At 40.6% G+C, this 15,284-nt stretch overlaps 1 protein-coding gene across 3 annotated transcripts in view; it reads left to right on the forward strand.

Annotated features, from left to right (window-relative positions):
* The window catches only part of LOC149263334 (protein root UVB sensitive 6-like), a 307,969-nt gene that overhangs the window by 151,286 nt on the left and 141,399 nt on the right, over positions 1 to 15,284 (forward strand). For all 3 annotated transcript variants that reach the window (XM_089426133.1, XM_089426131.1, XM_089426139.1), the window contains 3 exons: positions 12,198 to 12,305; positions 12,423 to 12,494; positions 12,600 to 12,710. In XM_089426133.1, coding sequence (XP_089282259.1) covers positions 12,198 to 12,305; positions 12,423 to 12,494; positions 12,600 to 12,710 — 291 coding nt within the window. The remainder of the gene's footprint in view (positions 1 to 12,197; positions 12,306 to 12,422; positions 12,495 to 12,599; positions 12,711 to 15,284) is intronic.

Consider the following 15,284-nt stretch of genomic DNA (forward strand, 5'->3'; position numbering starts at 1 on the left):
AGTGGATTAATTCAAACCTAGGGCAGTAAAAAAACAAAAAGTTGGTATTAAACTCCATACACAAAAAATAACAACCACCCCATTTTAAAAAATATAATTTTTACTACATTACTTGCAATGAAAAATGGCAATAAGAGGGCGCATAAGAAAGTTAAAAAAGAAAACTGAAGCTTGCTGTCCAAGTATGGAGAAAACCCTTTCATTGGCTCATGAGCATGAAAATCATAGAAAATGGAAAAAAAAACAAAGAAGCAAAATGTTGTTAGGCAAAGAGGCAAGCAAACATAACCCTAAATCTATGAAAAAAATCATTAACATAGGGTTTTCTAAGAACATACCTGTTCATGGAAGAAATGGAGTTTGTCTCACTGTTATTGAATCTTTGATCCAAAAAAAAAATTTGGTTGGTGATGATAATGCCTATTTGATCCCCAATCCCTCCCTGAAAACCACCACAAAGCTCTTCCCCTTCCGTCTCCAAGACTAAGAAAACAAAATGAGCAAATAGAAGTAAAAAATTTGCTTTTGTAGCCGTGGTCGAGCTTGCTCGTCGATATTTTAGGTCATCGCATGATATTTTGATGAGATATCACCGATATTTTGAAAATATCGCGATATTTTCAAAACGGAAAATGTCGCGATATTTACTCGATGATATATCATTTTGCAGAAAATATCTCGATATTTCCAAATATCGGTGATATATCAATGATATTATTAACACTGTTATTTAGTGCCACATGACTAAGTGTCTAAGACAATGTGATATAAGTAAAGCTTGGACATTTTGGCATTTTAGAAAAAGTTATATGGTATTTTCGAAGACTAGGAATTTTGGTTGTACTCCCCAGCGGTGGTATATTCCAAGACCCAATTCTATATTGATATTTTTTTTTGTTTTTGAAGGTCGATCACTATGTAGTATGCAACCAATCTTTTTTCACATGGTCAAAGTAATGTTTATGTATACTATTTTACTGCTAAAAGCCAAAATGTTTCTGCAGTTCAATCACTCATTTATTTTAAATTCATTTTGACCATGCTTGAATTGATCTGATAAGATACTGCAAGATTTGGTGGGGCCTGTTGACCCTGCCGCCTACACCTACACCTATCTACAAGTCAGTGAGAAAAGCCTTCAACCCCACAAGGTGTGGTTGGTGGCAGAGAACTCAGAGAAGGGGCTGTCACACTAATCTCGACTCTCTCCATTTGAGCTATCTCCTAGGTTAGCTAAGGGGGGTGGTCCCTAATGAAAAGTTAAGTTAAAAAGCGATGTGAGTTTCTAGGAGAATTGTTAGAGTTAAATAGATTATTTCTTTAAGATTTATAAGCAAACCTGATATGGGCAATAACCATAAACACATAAGATAAGCATGAAATACATAAACAACCAGTTCCTTCAAAGTATTGCTGTTTAAGAAATGAAATTGTTTTTTTTGCTTAGAATGAAGTGAAATGCTTTCAAATAAAAGCCCAAATAACCTTGGACTTGGGTTTCCAAATGGAAAAGGGTTACTTAGCTTATGCTTCAGCTCTCTTTCTTCAAACTTGAATTGCCTCCAAGAACACCTGTAGGAAAGCAAGCAAAAGAGTTAGCATGCAAAAGAAATAGGGCCTCAAGTGCTAGATAAAATGAATATGCACACAAATGAAAGAAGAAAATATATGATATTTTTCAAGATGGAAAAGAAGCAAAGGGCTCGTGAAACCCCCTCTTAAATAAATCTCTTGATGTCTTATGAGATTGTTGGCTTGAACAACTTGTGGGATCTTTGATATCTTTGAAGGTGAAGATTCCAACCGAAGAAGTCCTCACACTCCAATAGAGTTGTAAACCTATCCTTTGAACACAAAAATGATTGCAAACCAATTGTTAGTGCAAAAGAGACTTGGCATAAAGAGACCAAGTTGAGCTTGTCATTTAAACGAAAATAACAAGCTACAACAAGAGCACAAAATATACCAACCCCAAAAGAGATTTGAGATAGCTGCAAATCTCTCCTCCCTAGACAATAATGCCCTCAGGCAAATGCACAAAAAAACAACTAGATAACAATGTAAAATCAAATGAATAATAACATCAAATGACACAGGTATATCTCATCAACCAAAGAATGCACCACAAGAAAAGCTAGTAATCCCAAAGACTTTTATTTATTTATATGAAAGATGGATACAAAATCCAGCAGTCTCTGCAAGCCCAGCAACTCATTCTATGTCTCTCCAAATGAGAGCTCAAGACTCCTATAAATAAGGAAATGGGAGATGATCCCAAGGAAAATTCCAATGAAAAGTGGAGATGGATTGACAATCCAAATGTAGAAAATCAAATCACAATTGGCAAGATCATTTGCTGTAGGTGGCAACCTTGACTCCTTGACTGTCCATCAAATATCTTCAAATCTGCTGTGCATATTTATTAATTGATGATGAGTGCAAGAGATGCTTGCCAAGTACATATATGAGTGAAGTAAATAAGAGACAAACTCCCAACGAATTTTCAACAATAAACCATGCATATGACACCTCACAAAATGTGCCATAAAATTGATCCTCAAGTGCTGCGTAAGCTGCTGTAGAAGATCTGCATATCCTCTTCTAACCTCTGTCTGCGTTGATTTTGTGTACAGCTGGACGTGTGTAGGTATATACTTCAAGTAAACTCCACATTAATTTGCTCATTAAACTGATCCATATCTACACTGATTTTTCCCTGCTGGCAGCATACTTATGACAACTGTGTTGACTATTCACTGGCTGATCTACTATGTAAAATGCGCGTGGCTGCCAGGTCTGATCTGCGTGTGGGCTGCCAACAATTCTGCGTACAAGTGGATGGACGGGTCAAGAAATGGGGAGACACACTCCCATAATATCCTCAATCGAATATTCCAAATAGTGTGTTAATCCTTTGTGACTTGCATGGAGATATCTCTGTCCAGCGAGGAGGTAGCTTCTTTGGCTCTGTGGTCTTGGCATGTGCATAATTCATTTTTGTTTGAGTTATACGTACTCAAAATAGGGAGAGAAGTGAGTGCCCTCCCCATATGAACTCAACGTTGGCCCATTTGACTTGCTTGGCACTTTGACTTTCTGTTGTACCTTATGTGGTGGGCCCCACATTGCTGCTACATTACCGTTGACTCACCACATAATTTCCATGTCAAAATTTGACTTATTTTGACTTTGGAAAAATTTATAGATTTTTCCAATTCTTTATTTTTTTGAATTTTTTTTCATTTTTGCTACTGTCATTTGAAAAATCGGCTTTTGAGGGACTATAAGTCATTTTTTGACCCCCAAAGTGGAACCTAGGATAACGCTGGGCCTTTGAAGATGAATTTCGAGTAGTCACCCGACCCAGACATTTCCTAAGGCCACTTATTTATACCATTACATAGAAAATAATTAAAAAATCTCGTTTTGCAGGAAATTTTTAATTATTAAAAAATCCAACTTATACCTAGCCAAATTCCTCGAAATTTTTTGTGTGATCTAGTATGGTAATATACATTGACTCTAGACACTAAGATGTGTTAGGGGCTCAACCTTCAAACCGTCACCCCAGCTTTGGGGTAAAAAATGAGTGAAAAAACCCATAAAATTATCCGCCTCTGAAAAAGAAGGGATAATTAACCGGATAAAAAAAACACTCCAAGGTGTACTCGTTTGCTAATCGAGTCCCAACATCCTAGGCCTGTTACAGATTCAAAAACTCATCATTACTAGTATCACTTATTACAATTCTTCGCAGGGTGTGGAATCTGGGTACAAGAAAGATGATGATAAGATAGAAGTAGAGTTAAAAAACTCTGTTGATTGATGATATCTGATGGTACAAGTGTCCTCTGGATCATCCTTGGGCATGGAGTCTTCATATAATCATCAGGGGCCACTCCAGTGGTCAACAGGGCCTTCAATGCAGCTTAATTGGAGTGCCTAAATTTCAAGTCTTGATGGTTTTTAATAGCTTTCTGCAGGATTTTTGTTAAAATTTGGTATGTTCTATGCTTAGAGCAATTTACTTCAATTTTTCATATTAGTCCAATGACAATATTCAGATTAGCAATCACATCAACATGATAGTAAAGTGCAGATAACATAAACAACGGAAGACATGCCAAGACAAGAGGACACAAGATGTGGCACCAGCCAGGGACAAACCCCAATGTGGGGAAACCCTTGATCAATTCTTCTTATATTCTTCAATAGTTCAGCAGAGAGAGAGATAGTACAAATACATAAATCTGAGATTTTATGATAGCAGTAGCAAGAACATCATTCTACTAATGATAACAGTTTAGAGATGCAATCCTGAATTCCCATGACAGTCGTCAACCAATAAGAGTGTTGTAGTAGATCATCAATCTAGAAGCCCTCCTAACTGCAGCAACATTCCACTGATAGCGTGCAGCACCTACAGACTTCAAACAATCATGAAGAGTAATGCATCATATCCTTTTGGTAGATCATTAATGCTGCTGCAATATTCCTCTAATTCCCTGCCCCTGCAATTCTAGTTAGGGCACAAGAAGAAGCCCTTTAACCTAGGAAACCGGATTCGTCCTAAACCCCCTGCGAATCCCGAATCCGGCGAATCCGACACGATTCGGTCCGGATTCGTGTCCAAATCACAGGACACGTCGTGTCCGTTTCGGACACGTCGTGTCCAAGAGCGTGTCGCGATTTTCAGGGGCGTGTCGCGATTTTAGGACACGTGTCCGGTTTCCAGGACTCGCTAAGCTCAGCGCAGGTATGAAAAGGGCGTGTTTGCTCATTAATATTTTCATTTGGTAAGTGATTTGTGCTGTTGCAGCAAGGAGTAGAGCATTTTGGCAGCTTCATAATCAAGTCTAGGCCCTAGTATTGATATGCTATTCATGGTAATGTTAAATTCTTAAAGTAAAAGTGACATTCTCCTTAATCTTCATTTTCATCCTTTTACTTAAATTTTTAACATTACCATGAAATGACTCAGGATGTTTGAGAGTGGTTCCGGCCTCATTGGATTTCATATGGAGAAAGTAGAATTTTAGATTTCATTCAAAATCCAGCAGACTTATCAGTTTTTCAGGATTTTAGGATTGGGGGATTGCAATGTTTCCATTGAATTTTGTCATGTATTAGGGTATGGAACTCGTATTTAATCAAGAGCACCAAACCAAGAGCTTCTGAATATGTCGCTCCCGCTCCTGACACCATTCCTGATGATATGGGTCTGGACACCATTGTTGAGTTGGCATTGGCCAAAATGGATCTCAATGATCCAGTGCTAGAGCCTGTTAGATTTGATGACTTAGAGGGGTCAGCCTCCATACTAGCAGATGCAAAGGCGACCATGGATACAGGGGAGGAGGAGGATGTAGAGGAGAGCAGTGGGGACCATGGTGATGGGGACAGTGATGCTGATTCTGATGCTGATTGATGCCTTGAGGCTTGTATACCTGTAGTTGTTTTATATTTTCTATTTCTATTTGCCATTGGCATTGCACCAACACTACCTATGTAACACATTTTGATTTGATGACTTAATGAGAAAACTACAGTTGTCAGTGTGTTTATCTTACTATCTTGTAGTTGTAAGTTGTCTTTCAGTTATGAATTATGAATCATGATTTAAATTTTTAATAGATTTATCATTTATGTGACCAGTACCACTGACATTTATTTGAATTTTGTATGTACTATGCATGCTAATAGCTATAGATGAAGATCTATGTTTGAAATCAATAAATTTGTATCATTAATTAAAATGTGTAAGAAATATGATAATATCTAATTTTTAATATATATATATATATATATATATATATATATATATATATATATTTAATAAAATAATATATAACGTGTCCTAACGTGTCCTGTTCCGGGGGGTCAGTGTGTCCCGAATCCGACACCACGAATCCCGAATCCTACGTGTCCCGAATCCCCGTGTCAGGTGACTTAGCCTTTAACCTTTCAAGCTGTCTGCCAACTAAGCCTTCCAAGGGCTGCAGTCCACCTAGGAGAGACTCTCCTAATCCACGCTGCGTCCTGAAGCCAATATACACTACAATGCTACCTCAGGACAACCTTAGCTGCTTGCTATGGCTTGCAACCTAGCAAAGCAGCTAGCTAAAGCTACAAGTCCTTAGGCCTAAATAAATTCTTAACATGTGCCTAGTTATAACCTTGTTACGACGTTGTCACATATGCTGCGTTAGGGCTCCTTTAACAATGGCTTAGAGTTTCCCTTAACTGCGTCTTGAGGCTTCTCTGTTGACTGCGTTATTAGGGCCTCTTTCAAGTTATGAATTAGAACCACACTTGTTGTGGATAGGCCTCTTTTGGACAACGTACAAGCTCTCTTGACTGCGGCGAGGAGATCTTCTTTTGCAGTGGATAAGTGCTACAACTTACAACGGATTAGGGCTAGATATGACAACGGCTAAGACAACTTGATTGGACTGTGGATGAGGGCTCTTCAAGAGCTGCAGATCAGGCTTGTGGTTAGGGCACTTAGGACTGCATATGAGGGCTTCTCCTTTAGCTAAGAATAGGCCTCCTTCACTGCAGTTGGGGCTAGATAGAAGCCTCTTGTGACTGCGGTTTTAGGCCTTCATATGTTGCTGATTAGGGCCTCATTAGGGTAAGGCTAGATCCGTCCCTTTTAGGATTGCGACTAGCTGTGAATAGAACCCTTCCTCTTGTGTGTGGCTAGGGCTCTTTTAGAGCTTCCTTTGAATGCGAATAGAAGCTCCCTTGGACAACGTATTGAAGCCTCTACTTGCTACGTAGAAGAGCCTCCTTTAGGACAACATATAGGGCTTTCTCTAGTAGATCTCTCCTTCCACCAAAACCCAAATGAGTGGACGTAATTTGGTTGCTGGCTGACCTTGACAATTTGTCAAGTAACACAAATAAATTTAAATCTCCATGAATACATGTTGGAATTGGATGATCTTTAGATCAATCCTACACCTCTCGATCAGAGGAATCCAAGAAAAATATCAGCTACCATAAATAAGAAGACCCACATGGAGTTTGGCCCCTGTTTGCCAATTTTAACACTCCCTCTCAACTAGGGAGAATTCCGTCTGCTAATCCATCTGCTAGACCATACTATCTTTGCCATCAATGCAATGCCTTGCACTGCTCTGTTCTACTATGCTATGCTCTTCTCTGCGATGAAGAACAAGTGATCGAGAATGTATCATACCATCCTCTACTGACCCGAAGTTAGTCCCATATAAAGAGTGTCTCATACCACTCTTACTGATCCGAAATCAGTTCCAAATAAAGAGAGTGTCTCATACCACTCTTGCTAATCCGAAATCAGTTCCAAATAAAGAGAGTGTCTCATACCACTCTTACTGACCCGAAGTCGGTTCCAATTAATTCCAGATCAATATCATCCTGGCATAGGGAGTACGGTAGTACACGATGCATCCATCAGTAGTAATATGGTCCCTATCCTCATTTCCTTGCTCATTGGCCAGATGAGAGGTACTTCCCATGAGTCCCAAACTGCATGGGTAGGATGTCTCAACAGGAGAAGGATGAACCACTCATCCTGCCTACATGTCGCCATGGGGTATCCTAGGGGAAGGCTGAACCACTCACCTTGTACACAACAAATCACTAGGGGAAGGCTAAACCACTCACCCTATGAGTGTGTCTCAGCAGGAGAAGGATGAACCACTCATCTTGCCTACATAGCAAACCACTAGGGGAAGGCTGAACCACTCACCCTATGGTTTCTCATCGCTCCAAGAAGTACCCCATGCCCCCCGGAGCTCCCAGAGCTCAATATCCATATCATACAGGACCCTCAGGAGAGGGTCTCTCCACGAATCCTAGTCGTTCTCGGAAAGTCAAGAATTTGACCTTTCCCAGGCGCTTCGTTAGAATATTGACGACCTGCACAACAAACCTAATGCGGAGGAGTCTGATTGCTCCTTGATGCACCATATCCCGGATAAAGTGGTACCTGATATCTATATGCTTGGAGCGATCACATAACACAGGCTTCCTCAATAATCGAATCCCACTCTGGTTGTCACAAAAGATCACGTGGTATCCAACACATGTGCAAACAGCTTACTGAAGAACTTCCACAACTAGACAACTTCACAGGAGGCCATACTCGCAGCTATGTATTCGGCCTCAGTGGTGCTCAAAGCAATCGACTTCTGCTTCCTGCTCATCCAGGATATCAAAGCAGAACTCAAAGAGAAACAACACCCAAAAGTGCTCTTGCGATCTGCCACATTGCCTGTCCAATCAGAATAACCATGCAGCCTCACAGCGCCGATAATGAATCTCAGTCCATGAGTGATTGTGCCCCGAAGATATCTCAGAAGATTCTTGGCACCAATCCAATGTGAGTGATGAGGCTCAACCATATATTGGCTCGACATGCTAACTGCAAAACATATATTCGGATGGGAGTTCACCAAGAACATCAATGCTACTATTAGTTGACGAAACTCAGAGGCATTTCCCAATTTAGGTCCAGCAACACTACTGCATAACTTCTTCATGTTAAGCTTCATCCAGGTAGTCACAGGCTTGTAGTCCTCCATTTCAAATTAGAGGGCTGTACTTGCCAGAAAGAGGTTGTCCACATAAGGTACTAGTGAATCTCAACTTCATCAGATAGCTATCAATCCTCTCATACCATGCCCAGGGTGCTTGCTTTAAATCATAGAGAGCTTTCTTCAACCTGCATACATGAGATTCTCGATAATGAATTTCAAACCCCTCGAGTTGTTCCACATCTGAGGTCTTGCTATTACATGAGGGGAATGGTCCCGTTGTAAGTTTTCCTTCGGTACATCTGGGACATGTACCTTCATGCTCGTCTTTGAATTCAGGCATCCTTGTCACCATCTGTCTCACATCGGGTAGAGCCTTACAATGAAGACGGGCAGACCTCTGGTGCCATTGAAGAGTTGTGTCACATGACATGGTCCCCAATGGACTTCTTGTAACTTGATACAAAGTGCCAACCCTGAACCCAAGAGTAAAAGCATCTTTAAAAATTCCTTTTCCAAACACGTACCTTTCCATCGATGAATGGCACCTTGTAACCTTTGTCTTCCATGGACACCAGGTTCTTCTTGAGATCAGGTACATAAAGAACTTCTTGTAAATGAATCGTGTTACCCTCATTCAATTGAAGGGCAACATTCCCTACACCCTTTACAAGATAGTTGGCATTGTCTCCAAGTATAATATCCAAGTTTGTTAATTAGAGAGAGCTGATTTTGTATCCGGTGAAGTGCCTTGAAACACCACTATCTATAAGCCAATTTCCCAAAGAGTCCGGAGGATAAGTTGTGGAGAGGGCCGATATAAGATAACACTCCTTTTGCTTATCAGAAACAACATTTGATTCTTTATACCTGGAGTTCCTTGCTTTCTTGGAGAGTCGGCCATTTTCTTGATGTCCTGCATTCCTTTTTCCTTTGCCATTGTACTTGTCATTCCTTCGATCATTGAAGATGAAGTTGCCCCTGGAATGATTGTGATGTGTCCCTTCTATTTGGACACTGCCTTGCATAGTGGCCAAACTTATTGCAAGCAAAGCATCTGCCTTTCCTTGCACCCTTAGATCCGGGCTTTCCATTGATGTGACCTTTAGATAGGCCACCAGACGCTTACCAATGGAATCTCTGATGATCTTCTTCGCTTTGACTTCACCCTTGGTTTACTTTTTCTTTGTAGCAGCCGGTGCATTTGATGGAGGCTCAGGGATTTTACCCTTCATGAAATCCAGCACTTCTTGCTCTTCCAATTTCATATCCAGAGACATCTTCCATCCGTGATAGTCATACTTTTCACGGAGCTTGTCTTCAGCCGGGAAGTGGGATGAGGAACCCATTGAGCCTTTGACCTTGTCCAACTGTCTTCAGTGATTGCTCCTTCACTCTTGCTCGGGCTTTGTCTTCACCTGAGCTCTGATACCATGTTAAATTTTGATATGTTCTATGCTTAGAGAAATTTACTTCAATTTTTCATATTAGCCCAATGACAATATTCAGATTAGCAATCACATCTGCATGATAGTAAAGTGCAGATAACATAAACAGTAGAAGACAAGCCAAGACAAGAGGACACAAGATGTGGCACTAGCCAGGGACAAACCCCAATGTGGGGAAACCCTTGATCAATTCTTCTTATATTCTTCAATAGTTCAGCAGAGAGAGAGATAGTACAAATACATAAATCTGAGATTTTATGACAGCAGTAGAAAGACCATCATTCTACTAATGATGACAGTTCAGAGATGCAGTCCTGAATTCCCATGACAGTCTTCAACCAATAAGAGTGTTGTAGTAGATCATCAATCTAGAAGCCCTCCTTACTGCTGCAACATTCCATGGATAGCTTGCAGCACCTACAGACTTCAAACACTCATAAGAGTAATGCATCATATCCTTTTGGTAGATCATTAATGCTGCTGCAATATTCCTCTAATTGCCTGCCCCTGCAATTCTAGTTAGGGCACAAGAAGAAGCCCTTTAACCTTTCATGCTGTCTGCCAACTAAGCCTTCCAAGGGCTGCAGTCCACCTAGGAGAGGCTCTCCTAATTAACGCTGCCTCCTGAAGTCAATATACACTGCAATGCTACCTCAGGACAGCCTTAGCTGCTTGCTATGGCTTGCAGCCTAGCAAAGCAGCTAGCTGAAGCTACAAGTCCTTAGGCCTAAATAAATTCTTAACACGTGCCTAGTTATAACCTTGTTACAACGCTGTCACTTATGCTGCGTTAGGGCTCCTTTAACAATGGCTTAGAGTTTCCCTTAACTGTGTCTTGAGGCCTCTCTGTTGACTGCGTTATTAGGGCCTCTTTCAAGTTATGAATTAGAACCACACTTGCTGTGGATAGGCCTCTTCTGGACAGCGTACAAGCTCTGTTGACTGCGGCTAGGAGATCTGCTTTTGCAGCAGATAAGTGCTATAACTTACAGCGGATTAGGGCTAGATATGACAGCGGCTAAGACATCTTGATTGGATTGTGGATGAGGGCTCTTCAAGAGCTGCGGATCAGGCCTGCAGTTAGGGTAATTAGGACTGCATATGAGGGCTTCTCCTTCAGCTGAGAATAGGCCTCCTTCACTGCGGTTGGGGCTAGATAGAAGCTTCTTGTGACTGCGGTTTTAGGCCTTCATTTGCTGCTGATTAGGGCCTCTCCAACTGCGGCTAAGACTCTTCCTTACTGCGGCTAGGGTAAGGCTAGATCCGTCCCTTTTAGGACTGCGGCTAGCTGTGAATAGAACCCTTCCTCTTGTCTGCGGCTAGGACTCTTTTAGAGCTTCCTTTGACTGTGAATAGAAGCTCCCTTGGACAGCGTATTGAAGCCTCTCCTTACTGCATAGAAGAGCCTCCTTTAGGACAGCGTATAGGGCTTTCTCTTGTCTGCGGCTAGGACTCTTTTAGAGCTTCCTTTGACTGTGAATAGAAGCTCCCTTGGACAGCGTATTGAAGCCTCTCCTTGCTGCATAGAAGAGCCTCCTTTAGGACAGCGTATAGGGCTTTCTCTACTAGATCTCTCCTTCCGCCAAAACCCAAACTCTTGTCTGCGGCTAGGACTCTTTTAGAGCTTCCTTTGACTGTGAATAGAAGCTCCCTTGGACAGCGTATTGAAGCCTCTGCTTACTGCATAGAAGAGCCTCCTTTAGGACAGCGTATAGGGCTTTCTCTACTAGATCCCTCCTTCCGCCAAAACCCAAATGAGTGGAGAGAGATATCACAAGAGATGAATGTGTATGCAATGACTTGAAGGCCACCTCTATTTATAGTGCAAAGTTGAGGATAAGTTGGGGTAATTTGGTCGCTGGCCGACCTTGACAATTTGTCAAGTAACACAAATAAATTCATATCTCCATGAATACATGTTGGAATCGGATGATCTTTAGATCAATCCTACACCTCTGGATAAGAGGAATCCATGAAAAATATCAGCTGCCGTAAATAAGAAGACCCACATGGAGTTTGGCCCTAGTTGCCAATTTTAACAATTTTGGTTAATCTTGAGAATCTATTGGATATAGACTACATGCTGAGTATGCCCTTGGTGTTGACTTTCTTGATCAATAAAACATTATGAGAGCAGGTTGCTGTGATATCTGAGTTTCAGTTGAAAAATAAGAAGGTTATTGCCATTTGGGAAAAAGGTCTAATATACTGTTTGAAGCAATTGCAGCATTTCTTTGGAGGTGCCATTGGCGTTTTTACAACACAGTCGTTGCTTCATGCATTGGGCGTCTCAAGCAGGGGGACTAATTCTCTAGCTATCAATTGGGTGATAAAGGTATTGCACACTGATTGCTGATAAGTCCTAACAAACAGTAGTAACAAGTCTAGTTTCTGCATCTTGACTTGTAGCAATAACACTGTAGGTTAAATGCAGAGGTGTTTCATGTAATAGGATGGAGCAGGGAGGATTGGAAAGTTACTATTTGCAAGAAAGGGGAGAAAGTTTGATTGCGACCTGAAACAGGTGACCTAAATGTTCAATTTTGTGAATGATTTTATATTGTCATTAAAGCATATTTTGCAATTTCCATAAGAACTTGTACTTTTCATTTGATAATTCTTGCACCAGTTGCGTTTTGCAGGACATATTCTAATGGAGGTGGGCGCTTTAGTGGAACTTGCCACTTCAATAGCTCCATCTCTTTTTCTACCACTTGCATGTGTGGCAAATGTGGTGAAGGTACTCTCACCTCTTCCTTTAGTTTTCCGGTTTTTAGTATAAATTAATTTTTATATTGTAGACAGAAGGAGAATTTTTTACCTTCTGCACTGCAGTGGGTTTCTTTATTTTCTGTGTTAATTAGTGAATTATATTTTAAAAATTTCGAGTCTAGTCATATGTGAGCAGCATCTGATAATCTTGAATCTTTGAAAATATCTTTAATAACTGATCTTGTTGCATGAGATTTTTGGACTTGTCTTCTATATCTCTTGTGTATTTGAGCATGAGCTTTTTGACGATGATATTGATATGCAAATCTAATTTAGTTAATGCATATTACCATGGTTCCTTCTAGAGCGACATTAATCCAAGGCAGTACTGTACTCAGTATCAGTTATCTTCAACTTTTTTCTGATCCCAGGACTTCTCTTGACTCCAATCTTGGTGTATGTAACCTCTAAGTTCAATTTCTAATAATGTCTGATTATTTCGAATCCATATGGGTGATTGAAATCATTTTTTTAAATAATCTAATTTAATATTGGATATTGATGTGGAAAACCACTTGCAAAGGACATTTCTCATTGGCTGTTTGTGGAAGGTTACTCTACTCCAATGGGAGAAATTATTATGGTCTATTGTTTTCTAAACACATTGATCTTTTATGAATGAATGTGTTCTTGTTGCATGTATCATCTTTTAGAGTTGTTTGAGAGTTATACTTCATAGTAAAGCACAGCCCAAGAGAACTGTCTAAAGGTGCATCTCCTGTAGAGCTTTTCCAAGAAAAATTTCTGCATTAACTAATTAGGTTGCTTGTAGCAAGCATTTTGTGTAGTGTCCTAGGGTAATTTCACCCTTAGGGTTCTGCCTTTGGCTAGGGTTTTTTCAAACAATCAGAAAAATAATTTATAACAGCAATGCACATTATAGTATTATACAACAGCAGGTACCCTTTTATGTATGCATGAGTATAGAAATTTCCACAGCAATATAAGTTCTTCAACCAATCCACAATAGATTAGGGCTGATTGCCCAAAACAGTAAATATGTCCAATCCAAAAATCCACCAGTACAGAATTCCTTTGCAATTACACAATAACTGTAACTATGCTATAACATTCAATCCAAATGCTTCTATACTACTTCCCTGTCTACTGTGTTGCTTCTGCTTACTGCATCAGGGGGCCAAGTATCCTTCTGGTGGACAGCTGTAGAGAAGGTTCTTAATTGCTAATTGCTGGCTAATTGTTGGCTCGGACTTGCTTTCCTGAATAATACTGCAATGATACCCTGTTGATCAATCGAGCCTATGTAGGTTCCTGTGGCCTGTGATTAGTCTGCGGCCCTGTGGTTGCATCCTATGGGTGCGGCTAGGAAGAACCCTTAGATGATCTTGCTGTTCCCGAGACAGAGTTTGTTGACCAATATAGAGACCACAGAAAGCTTCTCGTAGGATAGAACCGAGCTACTACAAGAGAATGTGTTGTACCAGAACAAGAAAAATTGTTGTCAAAACCAAACCAGGACTGCTCCAATGCTGTGTCAGAACAAGGAAAATAGCTGTCTAGGTAGGGTGGGATCAGCTCCATTGAAACTAGATAAAAATATTAGATAGGGTGGGATCACCTCCACCGAAGCTAATCAAGAAGAAGGGGTCTTAAACCCTCATAGCCTCAGCTCAAGAAAATAGAGATATCAAATCTGAATCGATGATCCAAAATGATTCCAACTCTAAGTTGCACGAAACGGGGAAACGGAAACGAGTTTCCGAAACGGGAAGCGAAATGAAACGCGACCTCCCCAAATTTTGGAAACGGGGAAACGCGAATATATATAATCATATATATATATATTAAAAATATTTAAAAATTATTATTATATATATGTGCAATCATAAAGAGAAATGCCAGAAAAGAGAAGAGAAATATGGCTGTAGCTGAGCCAAATCTGCTGCTACTGAAATCTCCTGCTGAAATCTCTTTCTCTTGCTGCTGAAATCTCTTTCTCCTGCTGCTGAAATCTACTTTGCTCACTGCTCAAAACACCCTAGCTGAAACAACTGCCAGTCTCCAAGAGAAACGACTTGCTGAATAGTGTGATGAGAGAATGAGACAAATTGCTCTTTTATAACTTTAGAATAGGTTTCTAGAACATCCTGGAAACCCTAAAAAAATTTAAAAACAAATTTAAAAAAAAATTTAAAAAACAACTGTTTTTTTGGGGAAACGTGGCCCGTACGGCCTGGAAACGCGTTTCCGGCCGTACGGCCACGTTTCCGTTTCGGGAAACGTGGCCGTACGGCCGGAAACGCGTTTCCAGGCCGTACGGTACGGGGAAACGCGTTTCGTTTCGTTTCCCCTGGGGAAACGACCCCTAGGGCCACGTTTCCTGCAACTTAGTTCCAACTCCCCTTTATTTATAGATTTTCTCATGGGGTTCACTCTCATGTGAGGGGTTGCAAGTGCAACCCCCAATTTGGGCTTTTTGCTCTAGTTGACCCAAAATTTATCCAACGTTGCCCCAAAACATTGGATAATTGGGTTTTCCCCCTTTATCAAGACAATATTCTACAGGGTTGGATAGGCTTTT

This window comes from Pinus tabuliformis, chromosome 6 (assembly GCF_031772625.1).
Source record: "Pinus tabuliformis cultivar Carrire ecotype Pingquan chromosome 6, CPIR1, whole genome shotgun sequence".
Taxonomy (NCBI): Eukaryota; Viridiplantae; Streptophyta; class Pinopsida; order Pinales; family Pinaceae; genus Pinus; species Pinus tabuliformis.